At 45.7% G+C, this 26,007-nt stretch overlaps 2 protein-coding genes across 7 annotated transcripts in view; one reads left to right on the top strand and one right to left on the bottom strand.

The window, feature by feature from the left end:
* The window catches only part of DAZL (deleted in azoospermia like), a 322,370-nt gene extending 299,846 nt beyond the window's left edge, over positions 1-22,524 (bottom strand). For 2 of the 6 annotated variants that reach the window (XM_033930708.1, XM_033930706.1), the window contains exon 1: positions 22,355-22,517. In XM_033930708.1, coding sequence (XP_033786599.1) covers positions 22,355-22,357 — 3 coding nt within the window. In that variant the 5' untranslated portion in view covers positions 22,358-22,517. Of the gene's footprint in view, positions 1-22,354 lie in introns of all 6 variants that reach the window. The other 4 variants (XM_033930705.1, XM_033930704.1, XM_033930707.1 and 1 more) reach the window with 4 other exon arrangements.
* Positions 22,506-26,007, top strand: part of PLCL2 (phospholipase C like 2) — a 136,097-nt gene continuing 132,595 nt past the window's right edge. Inside the window, exon 1 of the mRNA XM_033930702.1 lies at positions 22,506-22,618. The gene's annotated coding sequence lies outside the window, so the exon portion shown is untranslated. The remainder of the gene's footprint in view (positions 22,619-26,007) is intronic.

Genomic DNA, 26,007 nt, shown 5'->3' with positions numbered 1-26,007 from the left:
CACACTTAAAGCGATTTTATATTTCAATTTCCAAAACAAATATAAATCTTGTAGAGTAATATTTCCTCTTCCAGATGGTACTAGTTAGAAAAAGATTCAGGCACTTTTCTTTTATAATTGACCCTGAAAATTGACAAATTTCATCCGTTGTATCAATGGTGCAAAATTTTAAGAAATGTTCTGATGTAGTTATTCATACTGCAAATTTGAGAATGTAGTGTCCACTGCAAGAATAACCTATGATAAAAATCTGAAGTCTGTATCTACTTTTGTTCTGGAGCTATAGCAGTTGATAAACCAGTCAAAATCTGTCACGACAAACTGCGACAAGTCTTAATGTATGCTTTGAACAAAAGTTTTAAGCAGGCTTTTGCATTCATGATGCTCATACTAGCATCACTGAAACTATCATAAAAAGTTGTGCTGGACTGCCAATAATGAGTATTTTTCATCAATTATTGTCAGCTTTATGAACAGCTAAAAGTGACATTCTATTATTCACTGTTGTGCATGATGCTACCTGCACCCATTAAACAAGGGGATCTAGCTCAGTGACTATTGCAACTAAGAAACAGATATTTTAGGCAACTATAATGCTGTGCTAGTTCTACATACAAATTTTGAATAAAATCAGACAAAGGTAGGGAGCTTTTTTCAAAAAAAAAAAAAAAAATTTTAGACCACTTGGAATGTCCCATCTTCAACTAAGAATTGGACCGCATTCTCATCTCTTGTTGCCATCAAATGTTAGGCAACCCCAGCGCCAAACAAAGGATTGGAAGGCTGCTGCAGACTGCGGCTATTCTCCCAGAATCAATATCTTGTCTGCTGGGGAAATTGGCCTGGACATTGTCCACTCCCGTTACATGTGCCGCTAAAAATGCATGAAGATGAAACTCCGCCCAACTACATAGTAAGCAGCTCTCCAGACATAACTTTATACTCTTGATGCCTCCCTGACAAATGACATACTCTATCGCAGTAGCACTGACCGAGAAGAGACACTTGCCCCTCCAGATTCTCCAGCCTCTGCAACGCCAATCAAATGGCACAAGTACCAATCTGTTGATCCGCTACTTCTTTTGGGAAGCTGACCAACACCCCTGGATCAGGAGTCCATTGCAGCGAGTCCCCCAGCCAAACAGGCTGGCATCCATTGTCACAATTATCCACAAGGCTATTCTGAGGGGCATACCCCATGATAATGCTTGTGAATGGAGCCACCAACTCATACTAGCCTGGGCTTCCAAAGTCCCCAGCAGAGACTTGTTTGCGCAAGGAGTACAACTGAGGTGACCACTTCGACAATAACATGCTCTGGAGAGACATGTGGGCCTTCACCCAAGGGACCATGTCTGTTGTGGCTGACACGGAGCCTTGCACTTGGAGGTAGGGCCACATATACAGAAATAGTCAGGTCAACAAGTTCATTATCTGGGAGCAAAGCTACTGTCTGCGTGCCTCTGGAAGGTAGACAAGACCTTCCGATGCGTTGAAGACTCCCAGGTATTTCAGGAACTGGGATGGAACCAGTAGGCTCAATCAGAAATTCACTATCCAGCCATGGTTCTGCAGGACCTGAACCATGTAGGCAGCGCTTGTTCTTCAGGGAATGACAGAGCTCTGATCAGTCAGTTGGCCATGTATGGGTGAACCTGCAAGCCCGAGTTGTGTAGATGGGCAGCTACCACCACCATCCCCTTGGTAAAGGTGCAAGGAGCTATCGTCAGCCCAAAGGGAAAAACCGAGTACTGGTAATGATTTTCCAGGATGCAGTCTCAGGAACTTTGTGTTCCAGAAGATGGGAATGTGCAAGTAGGCCTCTGTCAAATCCAGCGATGTCAGAAAATTCCTCCAATGCCATCATGCATAAAATGTGATATTTTCAATACTGTAGTGAATGGGTCTCCAGTTGTCTGAGCCTTTCTTGTGCCTAAGTCTTCAAACAGCACAAACTCTGTTGCCTAAATATTTAACAGCTTATAAACTGTGACTGCAATCTTGCTTGTTTTCTCTGTTAGGGACTGGACAAATTCAAGCTTGGAAATATTCTCAATGATCACCACCACCCAATGGTCTGACGAGATCTGCGCTCAGGCCTCCACATACTCCATCCCCCTATCATCAGGGTAACTGCTCAGGTTCTAGAGTCATTGTGCTTTCTTGGTAGGTTGGAGCAAACGAGAACTGGAGGCTTAGCTCTGCCTGGGGCCTAAGAATCTAAATGGCTCCCTAGAAGGATCTCAGAGGAAGCTCCACGTAAGTCTTCACGAGGGAGGACACAACCAACATTCCGGAGCCAGAAGAGATCGTAAATGGAGATCAGGAAGATAAGCTGGCCCAACTAGAGGTAAGCCAAGAGGATGTCCTCAGGCAGATACAGGCTAAAAAGCGACAAATCACCAGGTCCAGACGGCTTTCACCCAAGGGTACTCAAGGAACTGAGGAACAAAATAGCAGAGCCACTTCGACAAATATGCAACCTATCCTTAAAAACTGGAGAGATCCCAGAGGACTGGAAAATAGCAAATGTCACGCCAATCTTCAAGAAGGGTTCGAGGGGCGACCCGGGAAACTACAGGCCGGTGAGCTTGACCTCGGTCCCGGGAAAGATGATGGAAGCGCTGATCAAGGACAGCATCTGTGAACACATCGAAACCAATGGACAGCTTAAATCAAGTCAGCATGGCTTCTGCAAGGGTAGGTCATGCCTCACTAACTTATTACACTTCTTTGAAGGGGTGAACAGACAGGTGGATAAAAGGGAATCCATAGACATCATTTACCTTGACTTCCAAAAAGGCCTTTGACAAGGTACCACACGAAAGACTGCTTAAGAAACTATGGAACCACGGGGTACAAGGGGAGGTCCACCGATGGATCAAAAACTGGCTGGCAGGCAGAAAACAGAGGGTTGGAGTGAAGGGTCACTACTCAGATTGGAAATGGGTCACGAGCGGGGTGCCGCAGGGGGTCGGTGTTGGGACCGCTCCTTTTCAATATATTTATAAATGACCTGGAGGCAGGAACAAAATGCGAGGTCATTAAATTTGCAGACAACAAACTATACAGCAGGGTTGAAACAACGGAAGACTGCGAAAATCTCCAAAAGGATCTGACAACACTGGAAGAGTGGGCCAAAAAGTGGCAAATAAGCTTTAACATAGGGAAGTGTAAGGTCATGCATGTAGGAAAAAAGAACCCGATGTTCAGCTACAAAATGGGGGGGGATCACTGCTAGGGGTAAGTAACCTTGAAAGAGACCTGGGAGTAATGGTGGACACAACACTGAAGGCATCGGCACAATGCGCCACAGCCTCAAGGAAAGCAAACAAAATGCTTGGAATCATTAAGAAGAGCATCATGGCCAGGATGAAGGAAGTCATGCTGCCACTTTATCGCGCAATGGTGCGCCCACATCTGGAGTACTGTGTCCAATATTGGTCACGGCACTTCAAGAAAGACATGGCAGTACTCGAGGGAATCCAGAGAAGAGCAACTAAACTGATAAAGGGAATGGAAAACCGCTCATATACTGACAGGCTAAAAAAGCTGGGGCTATTCTCCCTTGAGAAGCGGAGACTTAGAGGAGACATGATAGAAACCTTCAAGATCCTGAAGGGCATAGAAAAAGTGGATAGGGACAGATTTTTCAGATTATGGGGAAGCACAAGTACAAGGGGGCACTCAGAGAAATTGAAAGGGGACAGGTTTAGAACAAACGCTAGGAAGTACTTTTTCACCCAGAGGGTGGTGGATATGTGGAACGCACTTCCAGAAGCTGTGATAGGCCAGAACAAGTTACATGGCTTCAAAGAAGGTTTGGATAGGTTCCTAGAGAACAAGGGAATTGAGGGGTACAGATAAGGATTGAGGATAGGGATAGGAGTAGAGATAGGTTATAAAAATAGTCAAGGACCACTGCTCAGGCAATGGGCCTGATGGGCCACCGCGGGAGCGGACCGCTGGGCGCGATGGACCTCTGGTCTGACTCAGCGGAGGCAACTTCTTATGTTCTTAAGTACTACCAAAAGTGCCTGGAGCCGTGAAAATTAGACCATCTGGGGCCTCTTGTGACTTACGGTCTACTGTCAAGTAGAGATTTTGGCCAGTGATGTGCCATGCTGGTCAGGAAATAGTCCAGTCCCTTTCTAAACATTTGTTCCTTGAAAGGAAGTCTGCTGAGGGTAGCTTTGGAGGAATACTCTCCAGTCTATTACCTGATCCAGAGCATTCTGTGGGCTGAGATCAAATAAGCCAAAATTTTGCTCATGACTGATGTTGTAGAGAGGGCATCAGCTATGTAGTCCACTGCAGCTAATAGGGAAGTGGGCCATCAGCCAGCTTGAGCCCCTACCAGACGTAAGTCACAAAGGAAGCTACTGCAGCTGCCTTGATACTCAAAGCTAGTGCTTCAAATGTATTTGAAGAATCACATCCACTCTGCGATACTACATACTTGGTTTGGTTAGCTGTGCTACCAAGGAATCTACCCTGGGCTGAGCAAACAGCCGCTGACACTTCTGTGCCATCAGATAAAGCCAAGCCATTGTCTTGACTACTTTAAGGAACCAGTCATGCTCTGTAAGGTACTAATGTCAAGATGCCAGGGAAATGAGAAAGACTGGTCTCATGCGCTAATTATTATGGAACAGGGAACAGAGGGGACCTGCTGAGAGTACAAGTTGAACTCCCACAAAGAGCCCACAATAAGCTCAAGAGCTGAGGGTATGAGCAGCCAGCAGACCATGGGGGTCAACCCCTTAATCAAGGGCCACTACTGTATCTTATGCACACACACTGGCCTGTGATTCTGCATCTCCCGACAGGAAAGGCTCACTTAACAGTAAAGGCATACAAATAGACCAGCGGTCTCAAACACGCGGCCCACAGGCCACATGTGGCTCTCCAGGTTTTATTTGCGGCCCACAGTCTGGAGGCGATGATTCTCTTCCTTTTGGAGCAGCAGCCGGCTCGTTCGTTCAAAGCCGCAGGTTGGCGGCTCCTTGCGCTATCCACTCCACTCCTGCATCGGAAGCCTCTCTGATGTCACATCAGAGAGGCTTCAGACGCAGGCACGGATCTCGCAAGGAGCCGCCACCCGCAGCTTTGTACGAACGAGTCGGCCAGATACGCTGCTGCTCCAGTGGCGTACCAAGGGGAGGGCGGTACACTGTTCTCCCTAGAGTGCGGCTAGCGGCTCGTCTAGAGCAGTGGTGCCCAATCTGCTTCCCTTCCCTTCTCACTGCTGCCATCGGGGATCAGGCCGGCACCATGTTCTTTGATCTCCCTGTTTCTCTTCCCTGCAGGGTCGACCAACTCTGGCGGCCCAACGTCAATTCTGACGTCGAGAGGACGTTCTGACTAGCCAATCGCTGCCTGGAACGTCCTTTCCGATGTTAGAATTGACGTCGGGCAGCGAGAGTTGGTCGGCCCCATGCAGAAGAGAAACAGGGAGATCTCGGCCTGTTCCCGATAGCGGCAGCGGCAGCAGCCTATTCCGCGGCGGCGGTGGCATGGGGAGGGCAGGAAGGAAGGAAGAAAGAAAGAAGGTGGGGTGGGGACAGGGAGCCAGAAAAAAAAGCAAAAAATGGGGCACGGAGGAAGAAAGGAAGAAAGAAAGAAGGAGGGGGGACAGGGAACCAGAAACAAAGCAAAAAATGGGGCACGGAATCAGAGAAAGACAGACAGAGAAAGAAAGAAAAAGTTGGGGGAGGGAATGAGGTCTGGAGGAGAGGAAGCATACAGGAGGCTGAAAGAAGGGAAGAAGTATTGGATGCACAGTCAGAAGAATAAAGTGCAACCAGAGACTGATGAAATTACCAAACAAAGGTAGGAAAATGATTTTATTTTCAATTTAGTGATTGAAATGTGCCAGTTTTGAGAAAGAAAAGATATTGAACTTTAAATGTGAGTGCTGCAGAAAAAAATAGAGTACTTGAAGGGCCGCAGAAAAAATAATGTCTTATTAAAGAAATGACAATTTTGCATGAGGTAAAAACTCTTTATAGTTTATATATCTTTCCTTTTAACTGTTAAAGGAAAGTTTTATAAACTATAAAGAGTTTTACCTCATGCAAAATTGTCATTTCTTTAATAAGACATTAACTATTTTTTCTGCAGCCCTCCAAGTACCTACAAATCCAAAATGTGGCCCCACAAAGGATTTGAGTTTGAGACCACTGAAATAGACTGTCTCCCTCAGACAAATACTGTCTCCTTCCTGGCCAGGCTCCGAGAATGAGGTAGATGTGCCCTGAGAACCCAAGCTTCTTTACACACTTCCTGGTGCACTGCCCGACTTCATCTGGGGAGCTCATCCACATAAGTAACAAATTCTGGAGAAAATACCACGAGGCAACACTGAATTTCCCTTAAATGACTCCAGCTTGCATTTCTTGGGCTCTGCGGCCTCCACTCTCCTGCACTGGGAAGGATTGCCATTCTGGGGCTTTGGAAGGTATTTACTCCCAACTGATGGACCCCCCCCCCCCTCGACCGTTCCTCAGCCCTAGAGAACAAAGAGGAGGCTAAGCCAACCACTTCCATCCTTCCTTCATGTGTTGCATGGCATGTGGCATAAGAGCGCTCTTGAGGCATCCATCCAGCACAAACCTGGCACGAATTCGGTGTAAAGGAGCCTGAGGACTCCATCCAAGCCAGTTTTGAGAAAATAAGGCGATTTGAAGGTTCTACAAAACTGAAGAAAAATTTTTTTGGGAAATCCAAGATGGCCACTGCGGCACTGTTTTGCCACAAAAAAAAATGGCTCAAACACTTTAATTAAAATTAAATAAATATGATTTTAGGATTTGAGGTGGAGAAACCTAAGGGAAGGGGCAAAAGCCTGGAAAAAATAAAGGTTTTAACCCCAATCCAAGGTTTTCCTCATAGGCTACAACAGCCTTACACACTGTGACCTGTGTGAAGCCTGCCTCAGCTCCTAAGAAATCACTGCCTCAAACGGAATGATCCTCTAACGCTGACTATTCAGGCAGACCAGTGACTGACAGCCTCAAACTCCCATAAGAATATAAGATTTGCCGCTGCTGGCTTAGACCAGTGGTCCATCGTACCCAGCAGTCCGCTCCCGCGGCTCTTAGGTAGAAGGCCAGTGCCCTATTTGAGTCTAGCCTTACTTGCATATGTTCTGTTCCAATAGGAACTTATCCAACCTTGTCTTGAATCCATGAAGGGTGTTTTCAACTTCAAAAAAGGAAATTATGATGCCATGAGGAAATTAGTGGGAAAGAAACTCAAAGGCAACATAGGGAAGACGGAATCCGTAGAAAAAGCCTGGACCTTACTCAAGGAGACTGTGCACGAAGCGCAAAACCTATGCATCCCCAAGTTCAGAAAAGGGTGCAAAAAAAATAGAACAAAAAATCCAGTGTGGATAACAAATGCAGTGAAGAAGGCAATAACCGACAAGAAGGCATCGTTCAGAAAATGGAAAAAAGACCAAACAGAGGAGAACCAAAAAGTGCACAAAGAACACCAGAAGGAGTGTCATCGAATGGTTAGAAAAGCAAAAAGAGAATACGAAGAGAGACTGGCAGAGGAAGCAACAAACTTCAAGTCGTTCTTCAGATACGTCAAGGGGAAGCAACCGACGAGAGAAGAAGTGGGACCATTGGACAATGGTGACAGAAAGGGAGTAGTAAAAGGAGAGAAAGAGATAGCTGACAGGTTAAATGAGTTCTTCACGTCAGTCTTCACGATGGAAAATATAACCAACATTCCGGAACCCGAGGAGACCGTTATAGGAGACCAAGACGATAAGCTGGTCGATTTAGAAGTAAGCCAAGAGGATGTACTCAAGCAGATTGACAGACTAAAGAGCGACAAATCGCCAGGTCCGGACGGCATTCATCCAAGGGTACTCAAGGAGCTAAAAAACGAAATAGCGGAGCCATTTCGACAGATATGCAACCTATCCTTAAAAACCGGAGAGATCCCGGAGGATTGGAAAATAGCAAATGTCACGCCCATCTTCAAGAAGGGCGCAAGAGGAGACCCGGGAAACTACAGGCCGGTGAGCCTGACCTCAGTCCCGGGAAAGATGATGGAGGCACTGATTAAAGACAGCATCTGTGAGCACATCAAAAAAAATGGGCAGCTAAAACCGAGTCAACACGGCTTCTGCAAGGGTAGGTCATGCCTCACTAACTTATTGTACTTCTTTGAGGGGGTGAGCAGCCAGATGGATAAAGGGGAATCTATAGACATCATTTACCTTGACTTCCAAAAAGCCTTCAACAAGGTGCCACACGAGAGACTGCTTAAAAAGATATGGAACCACGGGGTACAAGGGGATGTCCACCGATGGATCAAAATCTGGTTGGCAAACAGGAAACAGAGGGTTGGCGTAAAGGGCCACTACTCAGACTGGAAAGGGGTCACGAGCGGAGTTCCGCAGGGGTCGGTGCTGGGACCGATCCTGTTCAATATCTACATAAACGACCTAGAGGCGGGAACCAAGTGTGAGGTCATTAAATTTGCAGATGACACCAAACTATACAGCAGGGCTCAAACCAGGGAAGACTGCGAAGATCTTCAAAAGGATCTAACACAGCTGGAAAAGTGGGCCGAAAAATGGCAGATGAGCTTCAACGTGGGGAAATGCAAGGTCATGCACGTGGGGAAAAAGAACCCGATGTTCACATACAAAATGGGGGGAACACCACTAGGGGTCAGCAACCTGGAGAGAGACCTGGGAGTGATGGTAGATGCAACACTGAAGGCATCAGCGCAATGCGCCACGGCCTCAAGGAAAGCAAACAGAATGTTGGGTATCATTAAGAAGGGTATCACAGGTCACGTGATGCCATGAGCGCGTGAGGACGTGTCCTTGCTTGCTCCGGGGCTGCCCTGCATACTGGTCAATAACCGACGCTTCCCCTCTGTACCTGTTGCGACTTCGCCGCTTCCGAGATCGGTTCGGGTGCATGGAACGGTACTTGACAAGATCCCGGGAGTCTATGCAACCGAAATCTGCCCGCAAAGTCCGAGACCGAGTGCGACCTGCTGAAAATAAAATGGCGGCGAGCCCCGCGGCGGCGGTCTCGAATCTTACCGAGACCGCCCTGAGTGACATCAAGGAGGCATTGGCACAGGTACTGGGGCCTAAACTTGAGACATTAACGGCGCAAATCATGAATATTGAAACTCTGCTGGCAGCGGCAGCGGCACGCACAAACGAGCTCGAACAGCGGGTCTCCACCTTGGAAGACACATCTACAACCCAGGGCGCTGAATTTAACGAGTTGCGGGCGCAGGTTCGGGCGCAGGCTGAGAAGCTGGATGATTTGGAAAATCGCTCTAGACGCTCGAACCTGCGCTTGCTGGGAATTCCGGAGACGATCCCCGACCGTGACCTATTGGAGGTACTGGAGAAGTGGCTGAGAGAAGAACTATCACTACATCCCTCATTGGGGCCTCTTCGTATCGAACGTGCGCACCGCTTGGGCCGTCGCCCTGATCTGGAGGCACGTCCACGTGTGGTCATCATGAAGTTACTCAACTTTCGACATAAGGTAGAACTGTTACAACTTTACCGTAATAAAAGGGATGCCCTGAAATATGATGGCACTTTGGTCCGACTCAGCCAGGATTTCTCGCTGGCGCTACAAGACCGGAGACGACCCTTCTATCCACTCTGCACACAATTATCTGAGCTTAAGATAAGATTTCAATTCAACTACCCGGCTCAATTGCGGATCCTAAGAAATGGCGTCTGGAAGTCCTTCCAGTCATCCGAGGCGGCTGCTGACTTTATAACCTTGCTTAAAAAACCAGATTCAGGACAGGTTTGACTCTGGGGTTTGTTCATTTCCTGGGAGGGCTGGTACAGCTTGACTGCTACTGTTAATGCTTTCCCTGCATAGAAGGACCCTGTTTTGACACTCTTTTAAGCTTTTCCTTTTGCAGGCCGGGGTGGCCCTGGGAGAGGCATCTTCCGTGACCTGTTCTTCTCCCACATGATGGGGGTTGTGGGGATTGTTGGGGGACCTGGGGGGGAGGGGTATATTTGGGCGGCAGCAACGGTACTTATGGGGCAAATTGTGTTTTCCTACTATTGTTTTTTGTGGTTGATGTATTCTTTGGGATCTGATATATGGTGTGAATGGAGTGTGTATACACAGTCTTGGGGTGAGGCTGGGCGCCCTAGGACTATCATTTCCGGAAGGTTTCTTTACTATGACATTCCAAGTGGGGAGAGCCATGGGTGATAGGAAACTTCGTATAATTTCCTGGAATGTATCGGGCATTACATCGCCTTCCAAGCGCACAAAGATTTTATCACAGTTGAAACATCATTCAGTTGATATAGCTTGCCTCCAGGAAACTAGACTTACTGATAATGAACATCAAAAGCTTAGGAGAGGCTGGGTTGGGGACCTATATTATGCATCCTCACCAGGGAAGAAGGCAGGGGTGGCTATATTGATTAGAAAGGGACTACCATGCACTGTCCAGGTCCTGAGACGAGATCCACAGGGCAGATACTTGTTAGTGAAGGTGATTGGACCAGGTGGACCGTTCAGATTATTGGTGGGATATGGTCCTAATGGATATCAGCACTCCTTCTTTCAAAATCTGGTTAATATATGTCTGCAGAATTCGGGCAACCCACTGATATTGGTGGGTGACTTGAATCAAGTGCTAGACCCTGGTGTGGATCGCTCTGGAGGGACAGGGCCCTCGATGGTACGACAGACAAAGGGAGTCCCCTATCTATGTCGAGCTCTGGGGTTGGTAGACCCTTGGAGGTTGCTACACCCCACCGACAGAGACTATACTCACCAGTCTAGGGCACATGGGACCTTTTCCAGAATTGACTACACCTTACTCTCTGAACACAAGTTTGCCTGCGTGTCAGAGGCAACAATTGGCCCGCTTGAGATTTCTGACCATCATATGATTTGGTTAGATGTAGCAGTGGGGGGTCCCGTGGGCGCTGGTTCTGGATGGAGATTCCCTTCATATTTACATAATGACCCTCACTTTCGGGAATTTTTATCTGGCAAATGGGAGGAATACTGTACTTTTAATGCACAACATATAGATCAACCTATATTATTCTGGGACGCTGCTAAGGCAGTGTTACGCGGGGATGTGATTGCTTATGTGGCCTCCCGGACACGGAGAATTGCACACCGCATAATATTGCTCGAAAGGCAGTCGGCTAGCCTGAAACGGGAGTTGCTACATACCCCCTCTGTGACCGTCAGGGAGGCATATACCGCTGCATTGGCTGAATTAAACTCTCTTATCCATGAGAGGACAAAAAAATTATTATTTTTCCGTAAATATCAATTTTATAAATATGGTAACAAAACGGGGAAGTTGTTAGCGTCAATTGCAAAAAGCTGGAAGGGATCTCGATACATTGCGATGATAAAAGAGAGGTCTGGGAATATACTGACATCCGTGACAGACATATCCACTTGCTTTAAGAATTATTTTGAAGCATTTTATTCCTCCCCGAGTCCTTACACTGGCCCGGACGTGAGGGATTATTTAGAAGATGCCGGGATGCCTAAGTTGACGGCGGTTCAGATATCTCGATTAGATAAACCTTTACAACTTCAGGAAGCCCTACAGGCAATTAAAACTTTGAAGCCTTGCACGGCTCTTGGTCTGGATGGATTCTCTCAAGAATTCTTTAAGATCTTATCGTCCTCTATAGGGGGGTCCCTTTTGAATTATTACTCTGAGGTCCAGAATTGTGGCACCTTTCCGAGGTATGCGAATGACGCGTTGATTACTCTGATCCCAAAACCATCTAAACCGCCGACTGACATTGAATCGTATCGACCGATATCATTGTTAAATGTTGACCTAAAAATTTTGGCTCGAGTTTTAGCGGATAGGCTAGCCCCCCTGCTTCCTACTATTATTGTGCCAGAACAGGTGGGCTTTGTACGTTCTCGTCAATCGGTAATTAATGTGCGCCGGGTGCTTCTGGCCTTCTCTCGAGCTCAACGGGCCCAGTTTCCAGGGTTGCTGGTGGGGTTGGATGCGGCGAAAGCTTTTGATAAAGTACACTGGCATTATCTTTTCCAGGTTTTATATCATATGGGGTTCCCAGATAGTTACCTGGCGTTGATACGATCACTTTATTCTGGACCCAAAGTGTCGGTTTTGGTAAATGGAGTGCATTCTCCCTCTTTCTCGGTGGGCAAAGGGACTCGACAGGGATGTCCATTATCACCACTACTTTTTCTTTTGTACTTAGATCCTTTGCTACGTACCCTACAGAGGGATGATGAAATTGTGGGGTTACCAGAGGGCTCTTCGCAGCTGAGGGTGCTGGCGTTTGCGGATGATCTTCTGCTTACGTTGGGCTCTCCACAACGTTCTTTGCCCCGAGCGCTAGAACTTCTGGATGAATTTAATCTCTATTCAGGTCTAGTGCTTAATAAGCAGAAGTCCTTGGCACTGCTAACGTCATCTACGGTATGTATGGGTTGGCAGGGAGACTTTCCATTACAGTGGGCTCCATCTCAGTTGACCTATTTGGGGGTGGTGATACCTCAGGACCTGGACAGGCTATATTCCATTAATATTACACCATTACTTCATCGAACACTGACCACCCTTGCTGGTTGGAGGACGCTCCCCCTATCACTCTCTGGTCGAATAGCATTATACAATATGATGCTCCTTCCACAATGGCTTTATATAATGCAAATGCTGCCCATTATGCTCACGCCATTACACTTAACATGACTCAACTCACACCTTTCTGCCTATTTGTGGCAAGGAAAACGGGCGAGGATAGCGTTATCCAAGTTGATGCTGCCAAAACATCGGGGGGGGGTTGGGCTTGCTGGATATTTCCCGATTTGCTCTTGCATGCCAATTAAGACATCTACATGACTGGTTTTGCAATTCTACATGGTTTTCCATGCCGAATGTCTTGATTTTAGACCATATAATTTTAGTTACCTTATACATGTTAGACATCTGCCAGATTTGCCATTGCTGCATTTCCACCCCTTTTTGCAGGTCATGCGTACAGCTTGGAAAAGGTTATGTAGAGTATTGAAAATCTCCTCTGAGACAACGCCTTATCTCCCAGTGGCCAGCAACGGAGACTTCCCACCCGGCTTGGACTCGGCAGCTGTACGACGTTGGACTTCTTTGGGTCTTCTCTACTTGTTTCAGGTAGTGCAAGACACGGGTGTCCCTACTTCATTTGCTGAACTGCAGACTAAATTCCATATGTTACCTAGGGACTGGCTTGCTTTCCGACAACTTTCCCACTACCTACAGACTTTGACACCTGTACCCTTATGAGAAGATGTGCAATCTAGTTTACGAGAAGCGCTTGACTTAACGGTCCAAGAACAGGTCCCGTTGAAATTTTACCATAGGTTCCTGCAGGACCTATCCGGAGAGTTGGATCTTCTTACACTAGCCCAGAAATGGTCAATTGACCTTCGAGTACCTATATCTGATGAGATGCTACGAAAGGGCCTTCGTGTGGGGAATGATCCTACCTTATCTTCAGCAGAGAGGGAGCGTAATTACAAATTTCTGTTGCGAGCGTTCTATCCACCTCAGAGGGCTATGACAATGGGGATTAGCGCGTCTTCTAGCTGTGGAAAATGTGCCCACCCTCTGGCATCTTTCGGACATATGTTTTGGACCTGCCCTCTGGTGTCTACATTTTGGCTGACTTTGGTGTCTGCGGTGGCCAAGCTGTGGGGATGCTCATGGAGGTTACACCCCAGTTTTCTTTTTACTTTGCAAATTCGCTTTCATCCACCTAGACCGGGGTGTGCGCTATTCATCCGAAAGACTGTACTCATGGGCAGGAAATGTATATTGACTCAGTGGCTTTCGCCTCAACCTCCTTCTTTACAACAGTGGCGATCACTCATGTTACATCAAATGTTGTTGGAACGAAGGGACATTATGGACTTGACAGCAAAAAAGGGAAGGCTATTTCGCCAATGCTGGTACCTATTTAGTTTAACTTGTGTTACGAATATTCAACAACAACTTTGGGATGTGTGACTTGATTTTCACTCCTATATTGTTGGTTTTCTTTCATTAAAATTGCTTCCGCTGCTGCTGCCCAGGTGGGGTGGGGAGGGGATGTTTGGGTGGGTTGGGGATTTGGGAAAGTTTTGTTATACCACAAAATGTTATCGTTGTCTGTGTGCCAGTGTGAACCTGCTGATATAATAAAAATTACTTTCAAAAAAAAAAGAAGGGTATCACAACCAGGACGAAAAGTCATCATGCCGCTGTATCGTGCAATGGTGCGGCCACATCTGGAGTACTGCGTCCAGTACTGGTCACCGTACCTCAAGAAAGACATGGCGGTACTTGAGGGAGTACAAAGAAGAGCAACTAGACTGATAAAGGGAATGGAAAATCTCCCATATACTGAAAGATTGAAGCAGTTGGGACTTTTCTCCCTGGAAAAGCGGAGACTTAGAGGAGACATGATAGAAACCTTCAAGATCCTGAAGGGCATAGAAAAAGTAGACAGGGGCAGATTTTTCAAATTAAGGGGCGCCACAAGTACAAGGGAGCACTCGGAGAAATTGAAAGGGGACAGGTTTAGAACAAACGCTAGGAAGTTCTTTTTCACTCAGAGGGTGGTGGATACATGGAACGCGCTTCCAGAGGCTGTTGTAGGCAACAAAACACTAAATGGTTTCAAAGAAGGTTTGGATAGATTCCTTGAAGAAAAAGGGATTGAGGGGTATAGATAGGTATAGACCATTACTCAGGCAATGGGCCTTATGGGCCACCGCGGGAGCGGACCGCTGAGCAGGATGGACCTAGGGTCTGCCTCAGCGGAGGCAACTTCTTATGTTCTTTCCCCTATAACAGCCTCCGGGAGAGCGTTCCAGAACTCCACCACTCTCTAGGTGAAGAAAAACTTCCTTACGTTTGTACGGAATCTTTTCCCTTCTAACTTTAGCGAGTGCCCTCTCGTTCTCTTCACCTCGGAGAGTGTGAACAATCTCTCTGTCTCTACTAAATCAATTTCTTTCAATATCTTGAATGTTTCAATCATGTCCCCTCTCAGTCTTCACTTTTCAATGGAGAAGAGGCCCAGTTTCTCTAGCCTCTCGTATGGCAATTCCCCCAGCCCCTTAACCATTTTTTGTCGCTCTTCTCTGGACTCTTTCGAGTAGTACTATGTCCTTTTTCATGTACAGGGACCAGTGTTGGATGCAGTATTCCAGGAGGAGGTATACCATGTCTCGGTATAACGGCATAATAACCTTTTCAGATCTGTTCGTGATCCTCTTCTTAATCATTCCTAGCATTGCTTGCCCTTTTCGCCGCTGACATGCATTGCGTAGATGGTTTCATTTGAGTTGTCTACAAGTACTCCCAAGTCTCTTTCTTGGGGGCTCTCTCCGAGAATAGCACCAGACATCCTGCATTCGTGCATATGATTTTGGTTACCGATATGCATCACCTTGCACTTATCCACATTGAACCTCATTTGCCATTTCGCGACCCATTCCACGAGCATATTTATATCTCTTTGTAGGTCTTCGCAATCCTTCTGTGTCCTCACTACTCTGAATAACTTTGTATCGTCCGCAAATTTAATCACCTCACTCGTTGTACCAATTTCTAGATCATTTATAAATATGTTGAAGAGCACAGGCCCGAGCACCGAATCCTGCGGCACTCCACTGGTGACGCTTTTCCAGTCCGAGAATTGTCCATTCACCCCCACTCTCCGTTTCCTATCTGCCAACCAGTTTTTAATCCACGTGAGTATATCACACTTGATTCCATGGCTTGCAATTTTTCAAAGTAGACCATGTGGAACCTTGTCAAACGCCTACTGAAAATTTAGATATTCACCACTTTCCAGTCTTCCATAATGTCATGATTTGATCGACAGATTGGCTATTAGTTGGAGCAGTTCAGCTAAAACCCCTTTCAGTTCCTTGATTACCCTCGGGTGGATGCCATCCAATCTCTTTGCATACCTCTTCTATACTGACCATGTCAGTTTCCCGTCTTCATTTTCTGTGTATATAGCATGTCAGCTTCCAGTATATTGGATATATCCTCTTCAGTAAATACAGACGCAAAAAACGTGTTCAGTTTGTCGGCGATGGCTTTGTCCTCCTTTAGTACACCCTTTATTCCCTGGTCATCTAACAACCCCACCGCTTCCTTCGCGGGTCATTTCCCCTTACTATATCGAAAGAACAGCTTAAAGCTTTTGGCCTCCTTGGCTATTTTTTCTTCGTAGTCTCTTTTGGCCCCTCTTACCGCCTTATGGCACTTGCTTTGATGTTTGTGCTTTTTCCAGTTTTCTTCCATTTTTGTCCTTTTCCATTCCATAGACCCACAGACACTAAAGGAGGAAAGTGAAACAGAGCTGGCACCCTGCAGAACTCCACCGAGTCCCCTACAAATGCTCGACAGCCTGCACAGTAGGAAAGTAATGCTACCAGGTGAACAGACCCTGAGCAACAAAACAATTCTGCAGACTGGCCAACAGCTACTTCAGAGGGATTAGCCTGTCAGCTGCAAACCTCAATCTGCTTCTCCATGCAAGTAGAGCTGGACCCTTGACAAAGGAAGATATGAGCAATGAAAGCCATCCAAAATTTCAAAAAAGACCAAAAAAATAAAGAAAATACAGAGCAAATTAAACATTCCTTTTGGCTCACATGCAAAAGGGGCAGCAGAGCCCTCTAGTGAGGGAGGAGGGATTTAAAAGCTGGAGTGGATTCCTTCTGCACAGCTTGCGAGCATGGGGATATTACCAGTCCATCCAGAATGTCATCCTATTGCATTAAAAATACAATTAACATGGGTGGAATTATAAAATGTAACTGCATCATGTCACCTCTATTCACATTTATATTGGAAACAACTTGAGAGAAAGATGAGATCTTGTCAGACACCCCCACCCCCCCGAGTCCCTATCTCACACACCGCTGAAAGAGACCAAGAAAAAGTCTAAGAGGCTCCCTCAAAAACCATCAGCAAACAACTGAGGGGGGGAGGCAGGCAGGCTTGGAAAGAGACTCATACCTCTGGGCTTTTGTGAACCAGCCTCAGGAAATCCTTTTCTGTTCAAAAGTGAAGGGCAAGGAGGAGGAAATCAATTCAGCACCAAAGGGTTGTTCACAGTATTCCTTAGATTATGGGCTATATAGCATTAGGAATCTGTGTCTATTCATTCACAGTTGCTACACCATTTGCAGGAGCCAAAGAAATGCTGTACTAAGAAATTGATAGCAGTCCCAATTCCTTATAAAGGTGAGTTAAATCAGCTCTTGAGTTGTGTTTTTTTCTGGCTCCATCTGCTGGCAAAGAGACAACACTTGTCTGGACCTGTTTGGTCTTGACAAAAAAAAAAAAAAAAAACTTTTGTTCAAACATATATAAGACTGAGCCAAGTAGAAACTACGCCATGACAGCTAGCTCTAAGAAAACTGAGCAAGCAGATCAACACAGCAACTTGAGGTAGCTAAAGGTTTCTCACATCATAAAAACCCAAGTCACTGAAAAACAAACTGCCAATTTGGCTGCAGCTCAAGTGGGGGCAGGGGTTGAGACACTGGGCTGTAGGAGGGAAACCTAGAGATCCCAGTCTTAGTGTAAACAATCCATGAGGAACCATAGTATGTAATTACCACCGCTCCTTGTTCAGAAAGGAGGCTTCCCCTGCTAAGTATACACAGAGAATGCTATGGACACTGCTGTTGAGCTGGCAGCCTTAGTACATCTGAGTATTAGCTTGTACATATTGTAGAATCATTTAGGGACACCAAACTTACACTTGAAGAAATCTTCCAGAATAGTCACAGGCGGTATTTAGGCTAGTAGATAAATCATGCTGAATCAGGTATTTAGGCTAGTAGGTAATTATGCTGAATCAGAACATATGCAGGTAGGGCTAGTCTCAGTTAGGGCGCTGGTCTTTGACCAGAGGGCCGCCACGTGAGCGGACTGCTGGACATGATGGACCATCGGTCTAACCCAGCAGTGGCAATTCTTATGTTATGTTCTTATGTTACCTAATAACAGCAAGGAACAAGTTTAGAATGCAAACTAGCTCAAAGTATTGTTAAAAAGAGATTATGTCCTTACCTTGATCATATCTTTTCCAGTAGATAGGTGAGACATTCTAGACAAGTAGGTTGTGTCCCAAGGCTGCGTGCCATATACAAAAGGAATCCACTCTGGATTTTTTCTGCGACTCTTCTACTTCACTGAGAGATCTAGCTCCACCTGAAGTTAGTACCCAAGCACCAAGAGTTCCCACAGAGAATGTGAAGTAGAGACTACAGGATGACACTGAGCCAAATTTTCCCAGTCCCCAGAGGAACTCAATTTCCCTATCCCATCCTGGTTTAATTGACTTGTCTACAAGTACTCCCAAGTCTCTTTCCTGGGGGCCATCCTGTATTCGTGCAAATGATTTTTGTTACCGACATGTATCACCTCATTTGCCATTTCGTGGCCCATTCCTCGAGTGTGCTTATGTCTCGTTGTAGGTCTTCGCAATCCTTCTGTGTCCTCACTACTCTGAACAATTTTGTATCGTCCGCAAATTTAATCACCTCACTCGTCGTACCAATTTCCAGGTCGTTTATAAATATGTTGAAGAGCACAGGCATGAGCACCGAACCTTACGGCACTCCACTCATAATGCTCCCCAGTCCCAATGGCTGGCATCTTATCACCACGATCCAGGAGCAAAGTTTAGAGGAAAACACCCCAGCAGAGCAATTGCAGGAGAAGCCACCAGTCCATGCTTGCTTGGACTTCCAGAGTCCAAGGCAGACAGGTCTGCAAGGCATTCCTATGAGGAGCCCAGCAAGAAAGCAAAACATGTTGAAGAGAATGCACTAAAAATCCAAGATGGCCACCGCCAAAAAAATCATACCAAAATCATGATATTTTACACATTTCCTAAACTTCAAAAATGGCGATTTTAGGATTTTTCAGGAGGTGGAACATAGGGGAACATTCAGAAACACTGAAAACCCCACTTTTCCAACCTCCCCCCGATGTCTCTCACTCCGACATCAGCCTGTGTACTCACTGTAACCTGACAGAATCAGTGCTGCAGCAGAAGCTGGATGAGAAAATTCACTAGCACAATGCTGGGAATGGTTCAGTAAAGCTGATCTTTGGGCTGCCAGTCAAACTCCTATATCCGACTATACCTCCTCCCTGAGAACCAACAGATGTGCACCAGTATGGGCGGAAGCACGATGCCACAGCTAGCTAGCTGCGAGACTCCTAAGGACTTCTAACAGCTTGCACTCAACTCCTGATTAACAGTAGGTGATACCACATCAGGGACAGCCCTGATCCACAGAGAAAACTATGCAAGCAGGTACCCATTGGGATCGGCCTATCGGCTACAGACCAGTCTGAATTTTCAAGCAGGCAGAGCTTCAGAATCACTCCAAGCACTAAAATACCTGAAAAGGGGACAAAATTACATTGAATTAAACAGTGTCATAGTAAGGGAGGCGATCTGCTCCGGGCACAGTCTTCCTAAGGGCACGGTACCCCTCCTCCTCTACACCCCCCCTGCTCTCCTTGCCACATGCCCCTTGCCTTCCCTCATACCTTTACTTCCCCAGCATGAGGTTGCTGCCCATGTTGGCATCGGCGCTCTCTCCAATGTCACTTCTGGGGCCCGCACCTAGGAAGTGACATCAAAAGTCGAGCCAACACCAATATGGACATGCTGCTTGCGCCAGAGAAGTTAAAAAGATACAGGGAAAGAGAAGGGGACACATGCGCAGCAAGGGGGGAGGGGCGCCGCTCATCCTTACTACACCACTGGAATGAAAATAAAATGGGGAGAGCTGTGGTCACTGTATAGCTTACACCATGATGATAGAAGGGGATAGTTTTTTTTTATCAACGCAGTAATAGAACTTTTAAACTTGGTGTTTCAATGTCTTGTTCATCTGAGAATGCAATTTATTTGCTGACTTGCCCATGTGGTTTATACTATGTGGGACAGAAATCCCGTCCTTTGAAGATCCGCCTGACAGAACAAAGACACTGCATATTTGCCAGGAAAGTAATGGAGCCGCAGGTGGAACATTGCATTCAATATCAACATAATTTTGCTTTGTTTCAATGTCATGTGCTTAAACAAGTTCATTTGACAGCTTCACGTGAGCTACGGCAACGTGAGCAGCATTGGATCTTCACACTTGGCTCCATAGCTCCATCTGGCTTAAATTATGCAATCAAATGGAAGGCGCTTCTCTGACGCAGTTCCGTGAGTATTCAAACTTTTATTTCGGCAATGTGTTTCAGATGTCAAGCAGTAATGAGATGTGCTGTAATTATTTTCACCCCCTGACAACGCGAATGCAAAACAGGATACTCCCGTAGGGAAAAGGATTGCTTGCTTTGGCATTTGGATTTTTACAGTGAAGACATGGTTTTGAGCATAGTCGTGCACTAGCGTGTGGAGAAATGGACTTTTGTTGATAATTGGAAGAGCTTCTGTTCCAGCTGAGGAGGGATATGACCGAGCGGCTAAGTACTTTGTATTTTAAGCGTCATTTGGATTTATCTTTGTGTACTGTGAACTGTACAAATTCTTTTTTGAAGCTTTGTGTATATTTTTCCCCTGGATTTTCTGTACATTTACTGGAATTGAGATTTGTGACTGTTTTCTCCTCAACTCACTATAAAAAAAATTTTCTTACTGCTTTCCATCTCGTTTTTTGCAATTGGATACTAGGATTTCCTTTTTTATGCTTTCCTGTTGAAAGGGAAATAACTGCTTTATTTAGGGGAAAGATTTTTCATGACTGATGATGAACTGAGGGCTTACTCTTTGTTCTGCTTCATGTTGTTATAAGTACCTCATGATAAGTGAGGTCTTCTCCTCCACAATTTATTATTGTAGAGCATTATTCTCCATTCTCATCAATAGGGGATAAAAGTATTTTGTTTTCTAGTGTAATTATTTATTTCATCCTGTGAATTTGAGAGAACACATCTGCAGTCATGCATGCAGAAGGAAAGAATTGTAGAGGGAGCTAAACAGGGCAATGAAGTATAGAGGTAGAGTGAAAAATCTGGAGTGGATTCCTTCTGCAGCATGCGGCTAAAGGGAAACAACCTATTGTCTATTATAGGGGTTGGCAATTCCAGTCCTTGAGAACCACATGCAGGTCAGGTTTTCAGGATATCCACAATGAATATGTATGAGATGGATTTGAATGCACTGCCTCCTTGAGAAGCAAATCTATCTCATGCATATTTATTGTGGATATCCTGAAAACCTGACCTGCCTGTGGCTCTCCAGGACCGGAATTGCTGACCCCTGGTCTAGAATGCCTCACCTATTGCACTGTAACTATTTAAACGTTGCATTAATAAATTTAGTAGTCTTCTATTACTAGTATAGTGCTTATATAATGGAGTATGGTATACATACTGCTTATGCTACTGAAACATATGAGGCAGAAAAAAAAATAAAAGGCTTCAAGACTGATCTCCAGAAGCTAATACTGTATACGTAATTTCTAAGTTAACCTGTAGTCCTCCCACCTGCCTTTTCCACCAACCCGAAATCAAAGTTTTGTGCCATGAGGTCACAGAAAACGGAAGAGAATAGTTATATAGTGTTCTGCTAGTTTACCAAATTTTACTACAGCCTAGGCAAACGTAGATTCATAGTATACGCCTATGCTGTAAGATTAACACCGACGGTCATCTTAAGTCAAATAAACCTCTAAACACGTCAGCTACCGGAGTTCCCAACTGAAAGAGCAGACTTCAGTAGCCTATAATTTTTTTTTAATAAAAGAGGCCTAACGGAGGCCAGCCCCATTCACTTCCCCCCGTCTCCACTTTATAGAAGTAAGGATATATAGACAGTCTACTGCCGTCCTCGAAGCTCCGGCAGCAAGAACAACTCGTAGAAGCCCTGGCGGCACATCTACGTACTGACCCGAACCGGTCAAAGTTATCACCCTCGGAAAATTACAAAGAACACGCGCGAAGGCATGAACCAAACCCCGCGCGCGCCCAACCCAAGAGAAGCCAGCAGCGAGCAACAGCCAATCCCAGGCGTCTCACCCGCCACAGGGAACTTGTGAGGACAATCAGAGAAACTCCTCGAATCAGTGTGGCGGGAAAAGAATACTTTTTTTTTTGCCCCTTCCCACCACATGAGCCGCCTCGCAGAATCAGCAGCACTGTTCTCTCATTTGAAAAAAGCAAATGAACCCATGTGTGTTCAAGAGTTCGAACTTAAACTTCCACTTCTCCCTTTTTACAAGGCTTACAACCATGCCCTCCGTATAATTTCTTAGATACACGTTGTCATAATTTATAGACCGTTTATACTTACCATCTTAAACGTTAAATGAACGTCAAACACTTAAAATATAACTTTAAACAAAAACCTCAATTAAAACAAAAAAAACACAACTCTGCTCCCTCCAAATACAAACATCCTCTCTTCTTGGAGACGCTTATACTTATAGGCTATCTTCGGAACAGTCCAAAAGTAAGAGAGGAAACAAGGGAGGTCACCGGGCTATACCACTTCTGAATTCCAATTAAAATGCGTTGGGTGTTATGCCTGAAAATCATCCCAACCCTAGAAAACACGGTCTGTATTTCAACGCGAATTTTTTTTTAACAATAATGTATTTAACTTTAGTATTTAACTTTAGTAAAGGAAACATTTGCCCAAAGTGAAGAGGTTAGCTGTGGTGGGTTTAAGAAGAATTTGTAATTTCATTTCTAAATCCAAAGATAGACATCTTGGGCGTTACTATATTAATATGGTAATCTTTTTTCCTGGTGATAAGGGAATAGTATAAACCAGTTTGCCAAATTTTTAATAAGGATATCCCACCTCTATATCAGTGGCTTCCAAACCTGGTCCTGGATATTTTCTGGAACATTCATAAGAGAGATTTGCATACACTTCCTCCACTGCGTGCAAATCTCTCATCAATATTCATTGTGGATATTCTGAAAATCTGACTGGGTTGCCTCTAGAACCAGGTTTGGGAATCACTGCTCTCTTAACCTTTTTTGAGTCAGACTCCTTTAAGAATCTGATGAAAGCTTTCCCTTTCCCAGAAATATTCACATGAACACAACTATGCAGTTAATATAGTGTACTTTATTTATCAAGATTTGATTGTCTCATACATATATGACATACACAAAGTATTTTTAAACTTTAAACAATGTAAAAAAAAAACAAAAAAAAAACCACCCTCCTTTTTATGCAAAAAAGTAGTGGCCACTTATTATCATTTTTAAATACAATCCTCTTATGCAAATTAAACAGATAAGAACATAAGAAGTTGCCTCCACTGGGTCAGACCAGAGGTCCATCCTGCCCAGCGGTCCGCTCCCGCGGCGGCCCATCAGTCCGCAACCTGTGAAGAGGTTACTGACCACTTCTATAACCTACCTCAAGTTCTATCTGTACCCCTCTATCCCCTTATCCTCCAGGAACCTATCCAAACCTTCCTTGAACCCCTGTACAGAGTTCTGGCTTATCACCTCCTCTGGAAGCTTGTTCTATGTGTCCACCACCCTCTGGGTAAAAAAGAACTTCCTAGCATTTGTTTTAAACCTGTCCCCTTTCAATTTCTCCGAGTGACCCCTAGTGCTTGTGGCTCCCCACAGTCTGAAGAATCTGTCCCTGTCAACCTTCTCTATGCCCTTTAGGATTTTGAAGGTTTCTATCATGTCCCCTCTAAGTCTCCTCTTCTCCAGAGAGAATAGCCCCAGCGTTTTTAACCTGTCAGCGTAAGATAAATTTTCCATACCTTTTATCAGTTTAGTCGCCCTCCTCTGCACTCCCTCGAGCACCGCCATGTCCTTTTTGAGGTACGGCGACCAGTATTGAACACAGTACTCCAGGTGCGGGCGCACCATTGCGCGATACAGCGGCATGATGACTTCCTTCGTCCTGGTTGTGATACCCTTTTTGATGATGCCCAGCATTCTGTTTGCTTTCTTTGAGGCTGTCGCACATTGCGCCGATGGTTTCAGTGATGTGTCAACCATCACCCCCAGATCCCTTTCAAGGTTACTCACCCCTAGCCGTGTTCCCCCCATTTTGTAGCTGAACATCGGGTTCTTTTTCCCTACATGCATGACTTTGCATTTCTCTACGTTAAAACTCATTTGCCACTTATTTGCCCAGTCTTCCAGTCTCGTTAGGTCCCTTTGCAGGTTTTCACAGTCTTCCGTGTTCCTAACCCTGCTGCAGAGTTTGGTGTCATCAGCAAATTTGATAACCTCACATTTTGTCCCCGTCTCCAGATCATCAATAAATATATTGAACAATAGAGGTCCTAGCACCGACCCCTGTGGAACTCCGCTCGTGACCCATTGCCAGTCTGAGTATTTGCCCTTTACTCCAACCCTCTGTTTCCTGCCTGCCAACCAGTGTTTGATCCATCGGTAGATATCCCCTTGCACCCCGTGGTTCCACAGCTTTTTTAGTAGCCGTTCGTGAGGTACCTTGTCGAAGGCTTTTTGGAAGTCAAGGTAAATGATGTCTATGGATTCCCCCTTATCCATCTGGCTGTTTATTCCCTCGAAGAAGTACAGCAAGTTTGTGAGGCACGACCTTCCCTTGCAGAAGCCATGTTGGCTCGCCTTCAGTTGTCCATTTTTTTCTATGTGTTCGCAGATTGTGTCCTTTACCATTGCTTCCATCATCTTTCCCGGAACCGAGGTCAAGCTCACAGGCCTGTAGTTTCCCGGGTCACCCCTTGATCCCTTCTTAAAGATGGGCGTGACATTTGCTATTTTCCAGTCCTCTGGGATCTCCCCAGTTCTGTGACCAGCTGCTCCATGAAACAGTCTCTTATCACCTCTATGAATTTAGTTTCTCTCGTGCAATTTGAGATCTACTATGTTTTCTACTACCATTCATAGGCATCGGAACGGGGGGCCACAGGGACCATGGCCTCCCCAAAAATTGCCTGTCCTGTAGGTCTTGGGGTACGTGGACTGACCACCGCCCGCCACTGCTGATCACCGCCGTAACTGCAGGAAGGGAAGGGCCAGGTGCATGCAGTGAATGCACGCTGCCGGCCCAAAAGCCTCCCCCTCCCCCCCCCCCCGACATCAATTCTGATGTCGGGTGAAACGCCACTGCACTTGCCTGGCTCTTCCCTTCTTGGATTTGCTGCAGCAGTGGGCAGCGAGTGGCAGCAGACTGTTGAGGGGGGAAGAAAAATCGACGGCGGGTAGGCCAGGCTTTGGAGCGGGAGGCAGGCAGGCTGGCTGGCTTCGGGGGAGGGGTGGGACAAAGGCTGGAAGGCAGTGAGTGGGACATAGGAAGGAGGGAGGGATGAAGGAAGGAAGGAGAAAGAGGCAGAGAAAGACCGGGGGGAGGGGATTGTAAGCAGAAGAAAGACAGAGAGAGAGAAAGGCCTGGACCAAAGAGGAAAGACAGGAGGCAGATGCTGGACTATGGGAGGTGCAGACAGAGGGGGAGAGACCCTGAGGAAGAACAGAGAGATGGAAGATCATAACAGAGGAAAGGTAGGAGAGGGGGTTGTAAACAGAAAAAAGACAGAGAGAGAGAGAGAGGCCTGAACCAAAGGGGAAAGAAGGAGTCAGATTCTGGACTATGGAAGGTGCAGACAGAAGAGTTAGAGGGAGAAACACCCTCAGGAAGAACAAAGAGATGAAAGATCATAACAGAGGTGGAACAAAGGTGGTGGTAGGTACAAAGGAGAACTGACATTGGATCTGGGGAGGATAAGCAGAGGGAAAAGAGAGAGAGAGATCTGGACCTAAAGGGGATGGGGCTGGATTGTGAAAGAAATGTTGGATAAGAAAGAAATATTGGATGCACAGTCAGAAGGCAGTGCAACCAGAGACTCATGAAATCACCAGACAACAAAGGTTGAAAAAATGATTTTATTTTCAATTTAGTGATCAAAATATGTCAGCTTTGAGAATTTATATCTGCTGTCTATATTTTACACTATATTTGTCTATTTTTCTATAATTGTT

This window comes from Geotrypetes seraphini, chromosome 2 (genome assembly GCF_902459505.1).
Source record: "Geotrypetes seraphini chromosome 2, aGeoSer1.1, whole genome shotgun sequence".
NCBI lineage: Eukaryota > Metazoa > Chordata > Amphibia > Gymnophiona > Dermophiidae > Geotrypetes > Geotrypetes seraphini.
Note: the sequence above shows the minus strand (reverse complement) of the source record. Positions and strands in the feature narration are given on the sequence as shown.